General features: G+C 42.2%; 1 protein-coding gene across 3 annotated transcripts in view; it reads right to left on the bottom strand.

Moving 5' to 3' along the window:
* The window catches only part of alk (ALK receptor tyrosine kinase), a 509,166-nt gene that overhangs the window by 37,947 nt on the left and 451,975 nt on the right, over nt 1–19,244 (bottom strand). For all 3 annotated transcript variants that reach the window (XM_051948169.1, XM_051948170.1, XM_051948172.1), the window contains exons 12-16: nt 12,660–12,825; nt 10,986–11,133; nt 5,948–6,058; nt 4,331–4,472; nt 811–978 (exon numbers count right to left, since the gene is read on the bottom strand). In XM_051948169.1, the coding sequence (XP_051804129.1) occupies nt 811–978; nt 4,331–4,472; nt 5,948–6,058; nt 10,986–11,133; nt 12,660–12,825 (735 nt within the window). The remainder of the gene's footprint in view (nt 1–810; nt 979–4,330; nt 4,473–5,947; nt 6,059–10,985; nt 11,134–12,659; nt 12,826–19,244) is intronic.

The following is a 19,244-nucleotide window of genomic DNA, read 5'->3' as shown; positions in this document are numbered from 1 at the left end:
GGATCGCCTTCAGCTTTGAGTATAGCACTCATTCGTTGTGGCATCATTTTGATTTCCTACAATCATGTAAGAGCTGGGTCCAACCACATTTATCCCTGGAAGATGATGCTTCTCCACTGTCCTTCAGGTTTTAATGATGCGTTGGACGGTTCTTAACTTGATTTTAGTAGTTTCAGAAATCTCCTTAGTTGTTTTCTTTGCTTGATGCATGCCAATAATTTGACCCTTCTGAGACAGATTAACATCCTTTCTATGACCACAGGATATGTCTTCCAACATGGTTGTTTAAGAAATGAGAAGCTCCTCACTGCATCAGCTAGGGTTAAAGAAGTTGTTGCAGCTGAAACCTATTCCTCACGGCAGTAATTATCCAATGGAAGGCTCTTACCTCTTTGCTTAGTTAAATCCCAGTGACGACTTTTTTTTTGGACAGGCAGTGTATGTTAGCACATGAACAAAAGTGTGAGTTTTCATGGAAAACATAAAATTGTCTGGGTGACCCCAAACCTTTGAACGCTATGTATACTAAGTACAAGAAGATATAAGGTCTTATGTTTTGTTACTGTGTTTGGAGATTATAACGTCCAATCCAGCTGACTGGGCAGTTAGAACTGGAGAACGTGCAGCTGTCTCTGGGACTCAGTGAGATCCGTGCTCGGTATAAACTCTGTCACCAGGTCACATTCAGTATAAAACCCAGCTGGCATAACAAGATGTACATTTGGCTCACACCTGACAGCTCAGGGCAGTTTATTTATTAAAGCTTCCGTGAGTGTCTCGCAAAAACGTGGGAAATCTTCTTGGACTAACCTCTGTAGCCTCCGCCACCGCCGCCGGACATACAGCCGCCCCCGCCGCCTCCAAAGCCGCCCCGGGTCTGCCAGAACTTCTGACAGGCCTGCCCTCCCTGGCCCCCCAGCACCAGCGGCCGGCCACCCTGACTGACAGGAGTGCTGTCATTCCACCCTCCACCTCCACCTGTCGCCAAACACATTTGACATGACGTGGTGTAATGTGTAATAATGTGGGGGTGAATCAGTGTGTGAGGAAATATTCGATGAGCAAAAAGAAAAGAAAAACAGTGCAGCTGCTGTTGAATGTCTGCAGGCAAAGAATACATATCAAGAACACTCACTCACTCACACACACACTGCAATCCCCTATTAATGATAGCACCCTGGTTACAGCAGGGACCACAAAACATAAAAATCCCTTAAAAGAGACCTGGTAACATGAGATTAAATTCATAGGTAATGAAGTTAAAACTAATCCCTCCCATGTTCCTCAACACTAGCCAATTTAATTTCCTCCTTTCATGTTCCTCCTTCGCCTCTGAAACCTGAGAGCTACAAAAAAACTAAAAAAAACCAAACCAAACCCAAAAAACACATCCCCACACTAGCAGCCCCTCTTCCTCCAGACATGCTAAATATTTCATTTTTTATTTGCAGTGTTTCCTCAAAAGTAAACCTTGGCCTTTGAGGAGATGTAAAAAAATCAACATCTTGTGTTTTTCGACCTGCAGCTTCAGGCACCTGAATATAATGAAACCTGCTTGGATGTAGCGTTACACCGCTAGAGTGGAGCTCTGGCCGGCAATAAACGGAGACAAAGTGCACAGAATGAATAATCATGAGGTGGTTTTTGCTGTAGCACAAATGCTAGCACACAAAGGTGGAACGTCTGTGAAACATGCATTACGAAAGCAGTAAACACCTTGCGGTTAAACCAGCATGTTTACAAGTATAAGGAGACATGCAAATAAACACTTCAACTGTGATTTCCATCTGTAAACTTGTTGTGTCTGCAGAGGGAATGCACAGAATTCACAAAGAACTCACACTCCCTCACTGCATGCAGAGTCCCACTCACGACTGAAGAGTGGCTCTTAATTAAAGGTTAAGGTAGAAATACGCTGGCGAGCTTTGGGAAGCTGTCGTCTTCCTTTGAGGGGAACTTTACATCAGCATATGTGGTGATTTATACTGCAGTCCTGTGTGTATAAAAAGACCCTGCGTGGCAAAAATAGATATATTTGTACCTTGTTAACATGTCCATATGGTGTTATTTTTATATGCTAGAAGACACATCGTGAGGAAAATGAGCAATTAATGCCATGGCTGAGTCTTTCCACCTTGAAACCACAGTGTACTGATTGCACTCTGAGAAGCACAAATTCAGACTTGAGGAGTTTCATACGGAAAAAAAATCTAAGGAACCGGTTGTATTAACTTGCAGAGTGGGATTTTCTGTATCATTATTCTTCAGAAGTGGTTTCCGGTTTGAACCAGCATGGCTAAGTGTATCCAGTATTTAAACATGACATTGTGTTATAGCAGAGTCGTAAGTGAGCTGGTGTGCTCAAGCTGCGGTGAGGGGTGGGGGTGGGGGGGTGGGGGTGTAATAGATCTGTACATTCTAGGGCTGGACTCGAATATCCGAATATCCGTATCTGGATATTAATTTTGGTATCCAAATATTCGCCACCCTGGTCGGACGTTACCGGGCGGAATGAATATTCGGCGATACTGTCTTCACTCCGCCTTTGGCCCACATCAGCTCATCCCGTGTGATCACGTAAACATATACACATATGTCAATGACATATACACATGTGTCTATATTATCACCCCCTCCTCCCCCCAGATGAAAATAGGAATATTCGGAGCTCCTCTCTTCCTTTGGCCTTCGGCCCCCTTCGCCGCCCCCCCGGTGGACGTTACGGGGCGGAACGAACATTTGGATATTCATCTTTAATAGGGTCCGAATATCCGGAGTCCAGAAACCACTATTCGGGCCAGCCCTAGTACATTCTGTGGTGTAGAGTTACATCTATTTTAAAGCCTACAGGGATTATTTTATGAAACATAAATATATCCAGGGTTTACAACATCCTTGGTTTACGACGTCCTCAACCTACAATGTTTCTTCTTGATGTTGGAACCGGTTCCGTGGAACTATTTGACGAGTGGAGCGGATGAGTATGTCGTCACACGGTGCTATAAGATGGCTTTGTTTACATTCGCCAGTTGTATTCCACCTTGGATTGTGTTACATTCACTAACTTTTTGTCCTTCATTATGGCTCCCAAGAGTAAGTCAGACTCTTCTGATGCTTCTAAGAAAAGGAAAGCCGTCTCATGGAAGTGAAGTTAAGCAGAATAAAATGCTCGGAATATGACTTTTCCAAAGAACTGATCAATATCATGATGCACATAACGGCTTTGTTTACATTTTCACTGGGGTGCTGACTCACGATGAAAATCGACTTACGTCGATCAGTAGGAATGGAACTGTGACGTAAGTTGAGGACTTCCTGTAAATAAGCAACTTTGATGCACATAGGTGAGTTTTTAGGGGTTTATTCAACAATGGTGGAGTGACTTTAGGATCTTGTGCTCCTACTTGTCTAAATTGTAATCTGCTTTTCTGTTCTTTATTGCCAGCCTGTAAAATAATAAAAACAATAAACTTTATTTATAAAGCACTTAAAAAGCAGAGGTACAAAGTGACTGCCAGTAGAAAAAAATCTGATAAACACAATTTCACTTTGTTTCACCTGAAGTATAGAGAACAAACAAGGTGACAATATTTTAACTATAAGCTGTCTTGTATCCTGTGCTTTCTTCATTATATTATTTTAAAAAAACATATTTTTGAGAAATTGTGTTTGCTGTGCCAGACACATAAAAAGACTCGCAGGTTTTAAAGTGTCGAGGTGTGTAAAGTGTGTTTTATCATCTATTTGTAGTTATTTGCACTGAATACAACAAAACATTACCTCATAGTTTCTGCCCTCAAACATGAATCACTGTCAGTATCTGTTTTCCGTGATCATAAAAGCCATCTTTCTGAAAAAAACCAGCTCATATGTGTGATCGTGTGGACTTTCCTCCATTCTGGACACAACACCACTTGGACTGATGCAGACTCACTGTTGGAGGGCTTTATGACCCACTCCCACTTAGTGCTGGTCAGTCTGGATTGGCACTTCATGCGGCCGACCCTTCACATGAATGGAGTGAGAGAGTGCACTGAGAGAGTGGAAGGGATGCAATGGAAGTGAGACAAGCCTTTCTCATCATAAAGTGGGGGAAGATAAGCCACACAGACGACATAACAGCAGAGTATTACTCATCTCCTCTCATCAATTCAGCTAATCATGTTTTCCATCGCTGCTAGTCACTCAGTAGACTGTTTCTGCCTCTTTTATTAACACACAACTGGAGTCATTAACAATGAACTGAATAAGTTGTATTTCCTCACATAGGCACATGGTTCTCATTCATAACGAGCGTTACCAGCACACATCAGAGCTGAGCGTGGAGTACCTGATGCATGCGACTTCCCGTTGCGTCCCGGTTGGCTGAGGTTATCGTCCATCTGCTCAAGCTGGTTCGGTGATTGGCTGCTGTAGCCCCGACCTCCTCCCCCAGCAGCGATGATTATAGGGATGTACGTTTCTCCATCCACCTAGGTCAGTACACCTATCACTTACATTTATGTAACATACAGCATATGCTCTTCAAAGGACAGGCTCATTATTTTGGGAAATATGATTCTTTGTTTGACCTTCTGAACCACAAGCACTTTCTGACCATTTACTTTGTTACTTTCACAACTATGCTCACTGTGGGCTCATTTTCCAAGCAAAATTAATTCCTGCTCCCCTATGGAAACAGCACAACTATGACATGTTTGGACTGTCTATCCTTCTAGGGGAGTTCACCAGTTATTTTGCCTCCAGTCTTTGGTCCTCTGCAGTCAACAGTCTCTGCAGTTTCAGACAAAATTCTCATCAGCAACGTCAAACTAGACAAAATGTAAAAGTTTCCAAAGACCCAGAGCCACTAACGGAGAACTCTCAAAAAAGTTGTTCTCATTTACATATTTTTTTGGTTTCTGTTTTCATAAAATGGTCACTTTGCTTTTTTGGAAGGAACATCATCATCATCATCATCTTATAAAGACTATTGGAAAGTTGAAAATCTGACAGTTCTTTCTATTTTTTACAGTTTCCGGCTCTTATAATTGTTACAATTTTGGCAATTTTGTTTAAAGCTAACAAACCATTCAAACCTACCAGTGAGTTTTGGAGTTCAGAGGGTTCAAATTTGCTGAAAATTTCATGAAATTGATATGCAGCTGTGTACAGCTGATCTGCAGCTGGATCAAGTAGCTGACTAGGGTTTGGACTACTAACATGGAGGGAAGCAGGGAAACCCACTTTGTCCTAAATGAACAAAATCCACCTCGCATCACAGCTAAAGCTAACTTACATGTTATATCTCATTTATTTAATGTGAACAGGTTGCAAGGGGACCTGGCAACCAAAAGACAGATTTAAACAAGCTGCTGGTCTCAGTTAAAAGCTAATCAAACACAAAACCACAGTAAAAAAAAAATAAAAATCGGTAAACCAATTAGAGCTAAATTATTGAGCTTTAGCAGCGGTGGAAGGTGGATTTTGCTTCCGTCAGATCGAGTAAGACTCGTTTCTAACTTTTCTGTTATCATGAAACCAGCTGTTGCTTCATGTGTGCACGTGCAGACATGGGTGTTTTATCGGCCTTCTCATCTAACTCCTGGCCAGAAAGCATATTTCCCAAAATGTCAAGCTTTTTCTTTAAAAGAATACTTTGGTTTAAAGAAGATTGGCCTTTTGGTCAGCTTATCTGTTCAAGGATAAGTGTAAAGGCACCAAAAAGAAGTGCCCTTGATTCTTGGCTCTAGAGCTTCATGATCTTTGATATTCTGAGTGACAGCAGGCCAAGAATATTATCTCAATAACAGGAACCATTTGAAAGGCACAGTGAGCTGAGAACATGACATTAATCCCAAAAAACCTGCAGTGTGACGTGTTTTACTCTGATTTAATTGTAAATGATTTTACTTGAATACGATGCAAAACATCTGTGTAAATATGATTAATGCTGCGTCCGTCTCACCTTGAACACGTACGTCGCCCCGCCGCCGCCTCCTCCACCCCCCTTCACTTGAGTTTTGTTCACCATCGGGCCGCTCTGCTCCTGGCAGATCTTATTCAGCATGCCGTTGGGCTGCGGGGAGGGAGAGAGATGTCAGCTCATTGAAGAATTGCCTTCATGGATGTCAGCAGTGTATGAGAAGGCTGAGCAGTTGCCAAACCCCAGCTCCTGTGAGTCGAAGGATTTAGTATTATAATGGTGAGCAGATACCAAGCAGAAATATCCACATGCACACAGGAAGTGAAAGGCGAGCACCAGTGTTCCCTTTACAGAACGATTCCAGTGTGATTGGCTGATTCCTTGTTTGTCCTCTGTGCTTGACGCAGCAGTGACGGCGTTGTAGAACAGCTTCTTGTTCACAGTGATGGATGAATGCTGCTGACTGAAGAAGATATATGTGGAGTTAATCTGAAGTAATTGCGAATGTGTTTTTAAAAATGAATTGTGTCATAACTGGAGAATTTTTCATATCTGTCTGCCCGCTTGCTGTTGTTTCTCGCTGTTTCCTAGAAATATAGCCTCTTTATAAAAATGAAGCTGGACGTTTTGTCGGCAAATGATGTCAGATGCAGGGACTTCTCCCCAGCTGAGCTTTCTGTGAACTGATGTGTCTGCCTTGTGTGTGCGCTATCATGCTGAACTACCTGCAGCCAGGCCCGCTGCGAGAGTGAGAGGGTAGAAGTTTTCCTTCCTCGCTCTGACTGAACCTCACTCAGACGCACACAAACACACTCGCAGTCGCTCATCTCTCCCTGAAATCCCTCTTCTGTCTGAACCTGAACTCCGGGGGCCTTGAAAGCAGGAGGGGGCGGGACTTCAGTGACTGTGATTGACAGGTAGAGGGGGTAGAAAGGCAGTGCATTCAAATGTTCTGGGAGAGTCTTCCTCACCGTTTCTCCCTCTCAGCCCGTTCTGTGTCTGGCTTTAAAGCTGAGTTTGTGTATAAGAGGGAAAGAGAACAACAGAACGGAGGTGTGTGTGTGTGTGTGTGTGTGTGTGTTCACGGCAAAAGGTGAGTGAATGCTTCTCACGACAAGGGAGTATCATCATTTCCGGCACCAAAGGGAAAGTAAGGTGTGAGGAAAGGCTGTTCTACACCACAAATCACTTTCTGAGCAGCCCTTTGGAGAGAGTCGCTGTCTCTGGCTGTCAGAACTGGGGGGAAATAAGAGGAACCTTAAACGACTTCAGTTTCACTTTGGAACAGACGAGTCCCTCTTCACTGTCTGTACTGAGCACTTCAAGAAATACTGTGTTAAAAACTAATAACCGGATGACAGTGGTGAGAACCCCTGCTTGCTAAGCCAGACGTTCTGCCTCTAGAAAACAAAACCGCGAAGCAGAAACAGGCACTCGAGCTGCCTCATGTCAAACTACAGCCATCTAAGATACAAGCGGTGCAGCTAAATCAGCGCCACTTCATACTATTATTCTTGGCTAAATATTTACATTTCATGTCAAAGTTTTTTTTTAAATGTTTTTTCTTTACATGCTTTCTAAGGCACTTGTCTTTTGAGGTTTGTGTCTGTGATTCATCAGCCAATCAAAGAACATTACCATGACAACAGTGACATTACATGGTCATAACAAGTCAGGACAGTATTTGAATGACAAGCTGAGTCAATCACAACGTAGCCCCGCCCTAAGACATGCCTTGCTTCTTGCTTTCTCCTCAATTATTCTCTAAATTGAATCTTAAGTAACGAAATGAAAATCATGTTGTATTTGTAAAGTCCAAAAACTTGTGAATGAGACCCTAAACTCATTTGGAAAATGTCTGTCAAGGTATTAAATCAAATGAGAAGTAGGCTCATTCTCTCATAGACTTCTATGCATTTGACTTCTTTTTACAGCCAGAGGATTTCCCCCTTGCTGGTTGTTAGAAAGAATGTAAGCCTGGAGGCTACATCCATCTTTTATATAGAGGATGCATTTCAATATCCAAACTCCTATACCATATAGTATGCCAGAAAAATATTTAGCATGTCCCACTACATAGTCTGTCTAATTGAGTACACCACAAATACCAAGATGTCCGAGGACAGTTGGTCTCATTGTGCAGAATGCTTCTCTGGCCATTCTGACCCTTAAAAATAATCCTCTGTGCAGTGGAAGATGTGCCACATACTTTGCAGTGTCTTGCTCCAGTAACATGCTTGAGTTGCCGAGGCCACACAGACAGGTTACATCACACTGTAGACTGTGTCAGATGTATGATGCTCAGAGCTTTAGGCACAGTACTGTGTTGAAGCTGTTTGTATGCATACCGCATGCAGCAGTACAGCTATTGTAAGGGCAGTGGTAGTACGTATATACAGAAAGGAGAAAGAAAAAGGGACATTAAAGGTCTGGAAAGCATTGCGTTTGCTGTGTAAGCCAGTCCTACCTTTGCACACTGAGATCATATCATATCGCAGGGACACTAAAGATAATGAGAATGCATTTTAATGCCATGTGTAAATGTAAAGACTGGTGGATTGGATGGCAGTTTCCAGATAATGTATCCAGATAAAGTTTGCATGTTATTACCAGGGTTTAATGTGGCAATTCTTAACAGGAATATATCTACAGACAGTGACAATATATTATCCAATATACTAAGTATCATAGGTACATAAAAACCTAAGTAACTTACAGCTTATTGTCTATATGTATTTAGTTTAACAGATTCAGGTTCTGGTGATCACTTCCTTGCTGATTGTAGTTGGTGGGTGTTCAGCAGCCAGCTTGTTTTAGCTCAGCGACGTGACAGATTAAAGTTTTCAGATGTTAAACTGTGAATGATTGATGGTTTCAGTGGCTAGAGGGATTATGAAGGGGTTTTAGTCTCAGTATTGTGAACTGTGAGGAGAATCATGATGCACTGTGGCCAGTGAGGAACACAGAGGACATCCAGCCTGGCTAAAGAACACAAGTGAGCTTAAGAGAGACAAGAGGGATTTCACTGCCAGCTTCCATCTGATTCAGGGCATTTGTTTCCAAAGTGAGGCCCAGAGACACCTCAGTGTTGAGGAAGACTGCCTGCAGTTAGTTATCCCATTTGGATAATGCTAAGGAATGATGATCCTCCTTTTTTTCACTTCTCATCACTCTGTGTGGACAATAATTTCATTCAGTTGAATTTACAATCAGCTTTAATCGTCCTAGATTGGTTTTGGTTGAGGAATACAAACAAATGGGAGATACTAGAGGATTGCTGAACCCATTTGTGTGTCCACAAAAAATAAATGTTGTGATTTTCATGCATAAAGTTGATTCATGGTCGCATTTACAGCAATTTTGCACTCATTTTTAAAGTTTGTCTTGCTTTTATGACAAACTGTAGTCTCATATGCAACTGAACGACTATTTACTGTGAATTATTGTTATAAAGACTCAGATTGGGACACACATCCTCTCCTGGTTGTCCCACCAGGATCTAGCCCAACCTTCTATATTTTTACTTCTATCTCACCATCCCTCATTTTATGCTCTTTCTAAAATACTTATTTAAGTTTGCTTTGGTGTTCCACTAGTTCATTAACATGACCTATAACAACACTGACACCACATGAAAGATACTTGTGCACTCACATGCTGTAGCTGTCCTTGTACAACACATGACTGAGATTATTATACTGTAGGTTATATTTCTTCAAATAAAAAGAATAATGAAGCCTTATTACATTTTTTCCAGATTAATAAGGAAATACACTGCCTGTTCAAAAAATTCACTACATGGATTTAACGAAGGGTAAAATTTTTGGCCTGCATCAAGCAAAGAAAACAACTAAGGAGATTTATGAAACTACTAAAATCAGGTTAAGAACCGTCCAATGCATCATTAAAACCTGAAGGATAGTGGAGAACCATCATCTTCAAGGTACTTAATAGTAGAATTCAATCAACAGTGCAATTCAGCTATTTTTAATAGATAAAGTAAGAGCATTTCCACACACAATGCAAAACAAAATCAAGGGATTGGGACTAAACAGCTGTAGCTCGAAGAAAACCACTGATCAGTGAGACTGATCAGAAAAAAAGAATTCAGTTGGCTATGGAGCATAAAAATTGGACTCTATGGAGCAATGGAAGAAGGTCATGTGGTTCTTACCCTGATGGGTGCACCAGGGTAAGAAGAGAGGCAGATGAAGTGATGCCCTCATCATGTCTAGTGTTTACCAGCCTTTGGGGGTTAGAGTTATGATCTGGGGTTGGTCAGGTTCAGCAACGTTATGTTCTCAAAGAATGAGTTCAGCTGATATCTGAAGATACTGAATGACCAGGTCTTTACATCAGTGGAATTAATCTTCAATGATGGCATGAGCATGCTCCAAGATGACGATGTCAGGATTCATGGGGCTCACATTGAGAATGAGAGGATCAGGGAGCATGAGATGGATTGTCCTCCACAGAGTCCAGACCTCAGCCCCACTGAGAATTTTTGGAATGTGCTAGAGAGAACTTGTCCCAGTGGTCCGACTCTCCCATCATCAATATAAGACCTTAGTAGACAATTAATGCTACTCTGGACAGAAATAAATGCTGTGAAGCTTATTGAAATGATGCCACAGAGAATGTGTGCCATACTCAAAGCTAAATGGTCTGTATTTATACAGTATAGCGCTTTACTATACCTGAAACATACCCAAAGTGCTTTACATTACACGTCACATTCAAGCTGCAATTAGGGGTTTGGTGTCTTGCTCAGGGACACCTCGACATGAGCTCTCCGGGCCAGGGATCGAACCGGCAGCCCTCCGGTTGCAAGACGGCCACTCTACCCACTGAGGCACGCCGCCCCCTAAAGGCAGTCTGACATAATATTAGAGTGTGTAACTTTTTTTTTGGCGGGCAGTGCATGTTGAGTTAGTTGCCCCATGAACACCTGCTGTTAACATGCAATCGTAGTTCGAATAACTTTAACAGAAATGGATCAGCAGTTTGGATGTGGGCAGGCTCACTCACTTACATGCAACTAAGCTTCCACTTATTGTGAATTCATGTTACTAAAACTCACATTGGGACACGCGTCCTCTCCTTGTTGTCCCACCAGGATGTAAAGCAGCTCATCCTTCTTCAGCAGGAACTCTCCTGTGATGCAGACACCATGTGACCCACTCATGGCCATTACACTTCGCCCACCAGCTGCACCATAGGCGGTGATCCTGGGGTTTAACAAACACAAACGCACACAGAGAAGACACACACAAAAAAGTAAATAACCAGATTATTATCTAAATCATGCAGGAAAATAATTCAGTGTTTTCATTTCATTTTGAAAGGTGAAAATGTAGCAAAAAAAAATGAGACCTTCACACAAAACTAAACATGCATTCTTTGGATACTCTGGGCAGTACAGTAGGTGTTTATCAGAAGTAACTCGAGGCTGAGTCCTCATGCATTCCTCCTGCGATTTCACAAGTGCACAACGTTAAGTAACAGCCAGAATTAATTTGGAAACACTTGCACCCTGGGTATTTTTAATGAAAGCATTTGACCTACCATGGCACGCTAATGCAAAAAAAAAACATTCACAAAACTCGATTTCATGGACTACAATGCAAGGGCACACAAACACCAGAAACACACCGACAAATACACACCTTTGCAGCAGAAGATACTAATTTCAAATGCTCCACTTTTCTTGCCAGCAAGAAAAAACAACAACTTGATTGGTTTTTGGGAACGCTTCGATATTTTTCTTCCCTGGTGGTCAAGCTTGGTAGGGAGAGACAGAACGTTGCCTGGTGCTCAGTAGAAGCTACCTCAGCTGTTTGCCTAATGACTTTTGGGAGATGCAGAGCGCATATTCATCTCTGTGGCCGTCTGTCAGCTTCATTTACAGCCTCTGCCAGCTAAGCCAGGCCTTATCAAGACCAATTGTGAAGTTTGTGTGGAGACAGAAGGTGTTTTCTAAAACTCTCTGACATGTGTTAAGACAGTGCTGTCCACGCTGTTGTTAGTTAGGTATTTTAAGACTCCAGCGTTTCGGCTGAGCTTATCGGTGTGTGCGCGCTTGCGTGCCTGTTTGTGTTTGCGCTGATGTGGGAGGCATGCAGCTTTCAGAGATGTTTCTGTTCAAAGCTTCCAAGTCAAATCCAAGTTAAACACCTTATGTTGTCACGAGTGCCCACAGGAGGAATATTGATCTCTGCAAAAGACTGTGGATATTACGGCATTAATCCTAACGCAGCACACAGTGTGAGGTCAAGGTGCTGAGGCAGATTGTTGAGGTGTATGGAAGCCTTAAAGGCCACCAATGTAGACATGCCGGTGGGTGGTTTTGTATTTTGGAGTCAGGTGTGGAGTGAATCATGCCATTTAGCTGCCACTACTCCAGCCTCTGCTTATTCCTGCAAGAATCTGATAGTGATATTTTTCTGTTTGCGTGTGGAAGGTAGATGCGCTGCTGATGCACAGGAGGAGTACAGGAGGGCGTGAGGAAGAGTCAAAAATGTGAGTTGTACAGAGTGCTGATGCATGAGACAGATAGGTTAAGTGTGCACTATATGGTGAATGTATCGAATGCTCATGAGCTCAAGTGTGTCCCCCTCATGACTGGCCTGGCACCACAGTGAGGCCCTTCAGAAAAAGATAAAATTATTCCAGAGTGGGTGTTGAGTGAAAATTGGTTGTACAAATGGCTGATATTTGTGTGCTCTCAGGCTTTGCACACTGGCAACAGTCCTACCTGTAGCTGCCAGTTTCGGGGACCCGCCACATTTGAATGCCTTTGAAGGGCCCTCGGGTGCCGACTGTCACGCTGACGTTGCTGTTCCTGTAGGAGTTGAGGCACTGAGTGGGAGTCGGGCCTTCAGGGCCTGAAGCCCCACAGGTATGAAAAGTCCATCTATTGACTGCACATGAGGAAAAGGAGAAAATATATTCAGTGCTTTGTCGGGCACAGCTTTAGAAACACAAATTCTCTATTCAGTTCTGCACACACACTTAATCAAACTTAAAGATGATAGAGAGGCTGAGAACCAGACTTTCTTGTTTCATATTTACTCCACTTCAACAGTCCCCGCAGCACCAATTCCACATCAATAATTTCCAAAAATACAGTTCTGAAGCTAATGATCACATACTGAGAGCCTTAAATTCAGAGCTCCTCATATGAGATGCTGCCGTTATATTCACAACTGCAGCCGGGGACATAGTGCCAGGATCACAGGTGACAAACATTTCTCCTCATTTTCCATGTAATCCCATGTGTCGGTGCTAATTGGAGTTCTTTTCACTGTAATTAGCACAAGATTAGTCTTGTCAGATGGACGTGGAAGGACTTAACACTGCAGTACTAAATCCTGATTTAAGGCTTGTGAACATAGAGCAGGGGAGGTAGACATGAGGGAGCCAAGCATCTCTTTCTCTCTCCTTTTCCCCCCTCTGCCTGACTGTGAACACTCTTCTACTACTTCTAATTCATTTCAGAGCAGGGACGATTATTGCAGCTGTGACACCGGCTGGAGTCAAAGTCATTCTGGTGATAGAACCGGTCATATGATGGCTTTCATGGCCTCGGAGTAGCAGCTCAGTGTTTGTGATTTGATTCTAATCCATGGTTTTTTTTTTAGCAGCAGACTTATTGAATAGTGACAGGATGCACAAAAAAGAGAAGAGGTGGCATGAGAAAGGTCTCAGGAGTGCAACTCGAAATCATGATGCTCTCTCCGCAACACCTTTTGCTGTTAAAGTTGCCTGCTGTGTAGTGCCTATTAGAGTTGAAGCCCAGAAATTGAGATCCCTGCATTTTCCAGGATCTCTCGCCAAACTCCAGCCTCTCTAAGTGAAGAAAATAACTGCAGGTAGCTGGTATTTTTAGCAAGGATGATACTGCGTGTCTGTGTTTATCCGTAAACAAGAACTATATACCATTTTCTCATTATTTCCAGTTGAGTTATAGTGAGAAATTGGAAAAAAGCAGAAATGTGTTTTTGATACTTAATTATTTTCAGGCTATGTAGAAAAATGGAGTCTATTGTGTTGTCGCTGGCACTTTAAATGATGACTAGCATTACTGCTCAGACCTGGATGGACAGCATGTTGTCGGGATTGGTTCGGTCCTAGGGCACAAGGTAAGAGTCAGCAGCAGTACTACATGCTGCGATCCACTCTGTCTCACTGCAAACATCTCTTTCTGAGTTTGGTAAAGTGTTGCCAGCAGAGACAATTTCAAACAGGCCAATACTTTCAAACACACCTTAAAACACCACTGTGGTAATAGAACAATTTGGAGTTCAGCCTGGTCTTAGCAAATGCACTCCTACTGTAAAAACCACTGTTCGGGTGACTGGAGTTTCATCTGACTCCTATCTGGGAGAAGTAAATTGATCCGCGAAACCGGTATTTTCAACACCCAGGGTAAAAAGAGTTAAGACTATTGGGAATAAATCCATCACTGCAGCAGAATAGCCTCTAAAGCCAAATGGTGCTTTAGACGTAAATCTCACCGTACTTAATGGTTTACTCTGGAACTGGCAATTCTTTGAGGGAGGTCATACTTAAAAGAGAGAAATTTTAATAAGATAGCTTCAAATCTAATTTTAATTTAGTTTCATCCTACAGTCTTGGCTACTTCACATCCTTGTTATATAAAATGAGCTTCACTTTTTTACCCTGCTGTTGCTAGTCTTCTGTTCGATTTCGCTCTCTCATCTCCCCAAAGTGCAGCTGGTTTCACACTTCAACCCGTCCAATCAATCTTACTGGTCCATCAATATGAATGAGTTCACATGATCACACGCATATATACACACACACACACACACACACACACACACACACACACACACTCAAACACAACACACACGAGCTGTAATGAGTCCTTCAGTGATAGGCACTTGGCAGAACAAACCCAAACAAAATGTGCTCCCACAGATGACAGTCTCCTCTAATAAGGGATGTACACACTCGTCAGCCCCTCTCACTTACAACACACATGCATACAAACACATTCTGGTATACACATGGAAACATCCCTGGGGAAACTCTGGCTCTGTCTGACTATTATATGAATCTCCTTTTCTGTGAACTTTGCCACTGGTGGTATGCCATCATCACAACAAACAGTGGCCTCCATCAGAGAAAGGGAGCGATGCTTTGCACTTTCATCAGTGAGAAATTGTTTCAGACAAGTCACATCAGAGAGCGAAAGAGTCAAAAGGAGAAAGAAGCACTCATAGTAAAGAAAAATGTCTTATTGCATTGCAGTGTTCCAGTGTTTTGCTTTTTTTTAATCCCCTCTGAACATTATTAAAACAAGACCATAGTAAACATGTCATTGTCCGTGAACAACACAGCCAGTCCTGGGGCCAATCACTACCAAGCATAGAGGCGTTTCAGCATACATAAAAGCTTTCATTGTTGGAAAACACTGATCACTAGTGTCTGAGGTATACAGTGTCTGTGACAGACAGGTGGATTTCCAAAGTGACAGATGGACTGAGCCTTGGTTTCGCTGTACTAGAAGGCATGCTGTGTCAAAGGCATGATTCAGATATTTGTTTCATTTTAATCATGATTATGTTTACCTGGTTCGGACTGGCCCAGTGTGAAAAAAATAGTCATTTTATTCATTTGGATAGACACAGTCAGTCAATGCATCTGCCAACGCCGATGGAGGCTGTCTGGTGCAATACGCCATCATCAACAAATGCCTAAACATTGCCAATAATTTTTATTTTACTGATGAACATTATTGTAATAAAATACATGCAAGTGCTCATTCCATTGTGGACTGTTGTGTAGGTGATTATTGGTAATCAAGGAGAACAATAACTGATATTTGTAAATTATGATTGCATCAGAATTATGATAAAATAAATTAAAACATAAAAATTAATGAATTGTTTATTATAATGTTTTTTAATTACATTTTCTGTTCTCAGTTAAATAAGAATTTTTACAAAACACTTACATTTCATAGTTATTTGTGGTGTTATGCGTAACTATTGGCGGGATATCGTAACAGAGTGATGACAAATTGCTACATATTGACAAAGATGGCTAGCCTAGCCGCGCTAGACAACCCGCGGCAACGAATTTAATTCTCTGCCAGGGTGGGTCTAGTTACCCTCCATAAAGCTCGAGGCTGGATTCTCCTAAAACTGGCCGGACCAATCACCACGAAGTGTAGAGTCAGAAGGCGGGCGTAACGAAGTGACGACAGAGGCGTGATGATTCTGACAGAAACAACCGGCGCACAATAAACAGTTATCTTTCGACTCGGCTTTGGCCACAGCCCTTAAAGATTTGAAGCTAAAATTCAACTTGAAAGATAAACAAAGGACGGCACTGAAGTGTTTCATTGAGAAGAAAGATGTATTTGGACTTATGCCGACGGGATATGGCAAATCCTTAATATACCAGTTGGCTCCGCGGCTCCGCTGGTTGGGAAGCTAACGGGACTTAGCCACAATCCGCCGGTGCTCTAGGAACTACGTCAGCCTATTCGTTGCGTTGATTGGTTGTATACCTACCCAATTGCTGCAGAGGGATTTGATAGACAACCTTTTAGCCCGCCTCCCTCCCTGTCGAGCTTCCCTAGACCCTTGTGCCGTCAGAAACATGGGTGTAGCGTGGCTAGGCTAAAAGATGGCTGCATCAAAGCCATGACTGTACACTTAAATTGTTTTATTTTAAATCAGGAATTACTTAAAATAGCAAAACCAAACCAGAAAAAAGCAGAATATTGGATCTGGCCAAGGAGGTTATTAGTCAAGCCCTACTGCTGTGTAAAGTGAGCGATATTTCTACTCTTTAAGTTGCTCTTACTGAGAAAAAAGGTAAAATCATAGGGGTTTGTGGATCATATTTTATCATTTCATCAGAGTTAACATGCTCGCACCAATGCAGCCCCCTCATTCTTTTAATGCAGGGCTGTTTTTGGTCTGAACACCTGCTAGGAACAGGGACATCATCTGCTAGAGAAAGAGATAAATCCATTCCGAACACCTTGTATGTCTCAGAATAGCGAATCATTATCTGTTTTTCACTGGGCTTCACAGTGAAATTAATTGTCAGTTTTGCTGTCAGTCCTTTAACCAGAAAATTAGCATAGTTTTCATATTTCTTTGATCAATATGACAAATGGTAAGGAAACCATTCTTGGCAACCGCTGAAAATGTCTTAGACAAGACTGATAACATCTGATTGATGGATAGAAAATCAAAAAGACAACTTAGTTTAATTTTTTATCAATGGTTAAACCATGACTTGACAGATTTATAGAACAGCTGTGTTCAAAATAGTCCAAAAACACTCCTGTGTGTTTTTTATTTTTACTTAAGTGTTTTCGGTACCATCGCTTTTCACTCAAGCACTTTAAAGCCAGCAATAAAAGGAATGAACCTATTTAGTTTCTGATTTTTCCAGGACTTCTAAACCTCCGTAAAAATCCTGGTCTAACTTTAAAAGCCAAATAAATAATCGCAAACATACTATAGGCAATAATAATTAAAAAACAAACAAACTAAAGAACAGTATGAAGACTTTTTATTCTAGGCTGCACTCCTCCCTTAGCATGTATGCTCCTTATCCAGTGACAGTTGTCCTCCTTGGGCCAGCCATTAGAAAGATGGATCAAGGCTGGCACATGAGTGGATCTGAATGCTAAGTACAAAGCTTATAGAGCAACCGAGTCCAATTAATTACAAAAGCCTGTTTTGCGTAGCTCTGCTCGTTATCAGTCTCATATCTGTCTTAGTGACTAATGTTCCCCCTGAAAATCCCAGCAACTGGTTAAATGATTGCTGCAGGCCAGTGTTTATACACAAGTAAACAATGAGGAATGGACTCACATCTCCTCTGTACAGCTAATTAGCAGTCACAAAATGGCCAAAACTCCTTTCTGTTTGGAGCGTTCAGGGACAGTCATCTGCTGTTGGTTACATTTGAGAGCCAATCAGATTGCTTCAATCAACATCCCCTCTGTCTTTGATTTGATGCCAGTTTCTGTCTGCTCTACTTGTTGTTGTTGTCTGTGGTTGTGTGGGTAGAAGTGGAACACCTTCATATGAAAATGTGCTGTCTGTTCAAAGAAGCTAATGCTCGTACATTCTTCTAGGTAACGTGCACATATGGTAAGAGGTTGATCCATCATGGCAGGGTATGAGGTAAAGTTTTGCTATAATCTTAAAAGTACATCATCTTTGACGACAACACGCCTACATGCACACAGTGAATGGCCAGAAAAAAGCTTATTTTGAGGTTAGCAGCATGTTCCTTTCCCACCAGGAGAGGCAAGGAAGGAAGAAGAGGAACCGAGCTAATATAGGTTGACTTATTCAACCTCTTGAAAAGCAGCTGATGAGTCAGCAGTGAGTTGCGGGTGCCACACAGTAGGGTGGTGGTGAGAAATGAAAGTGTCTGCTGCCAGAACAGTGTTGAATCAATGTTGATGAGGAGAACGAATAAGAAGACAGAAAAGACTGAAGGTGAAGTCAGGGTGAAGGGGGGAAAAAGTGCAGGAGGAGGAAGTGGCACAGCAGACTGAGATCAGAGTGCTGACAGAAAGGCAGGGTGGCAGGGTGAGAAGGCAGTAATGTGAACTAACAGAGAGTCAATAGCTGCTTTTACATGGTGAAGATGGGAAACAAATGTCGAAATGAAAGGGAACAAAATGTCCCCGGCCAGTCATGGTAGCAGAGTGAGAGGAGACAAGAAGGAGAGAGTGAATGGAGACGAGAGACGTTGATGTTTGGTGGGGTTAATCATTGAGCGTGTCGGGGGAAGAAGAGAGTCTTGTTGGAGTGACAGGTCTGCTGAGCTAAAACCCTCATCAGGCTTGCCGTCCTGCCCTGCAGACGTCAAAGCATCAGCTCCAGACGGGGAGAAGGAAGACGCCCGGCGAATGTTAACCGTTCAAGGCTGTCTTTGAAATGGCCAACGTATAACGACAAGTTCAACTTCTTTCCCCTGAGTTAATATCTATGATAATCACAAGGGCGAGAGCAGTGTGATCTCAAAGTCCCATCTTTCTCTGCCAGGATTTAAGTCTGCTGCCTTCATTGTAACCATACTGAGTATTACCTGTGTAAGCATATTAAAATGACCTGTATGCTGCTGCCCTTGTTGCAAAAACCACTTGACAAACTCTCTCTTTCGAAAGAGCCTTCATATGATGCTGTTTATTAATGTCATGTTTCTTGCTTTGCACAAAGACTGAGTAGCGGTTGTTTACTGATGGAAACATGCCTGTGGCTCCAGTTCAGTTTATAATCCACTAACATTATCAAATCACTTTAGCTGCTCAGAATTTATGTCTGATGTTTTG

Source organism: Acanthochromis polyacanthus, chromosome 1 (assembly GCF_021347895.1).
Source record: "Acanthochromis polyacanthus isolate Apoly-LR-REF ecotype Palm Island chromosome 1, KAUST_Apoly_ChrSc, whole genome shotgun sequence".
Classification (NCBI taxonomy): domain Eukaryota; kingdom Metazoa; phylum Chordata; class Actinopteri; family Pomacentridae; genus Acanthochromis; species Acanthochromis polyacanthus.
The sequence above is the reverse complement of the archived record's forward strand: the minus strand, read 5'-3'. Positions and strand labels throughout refer to the sequence as shown.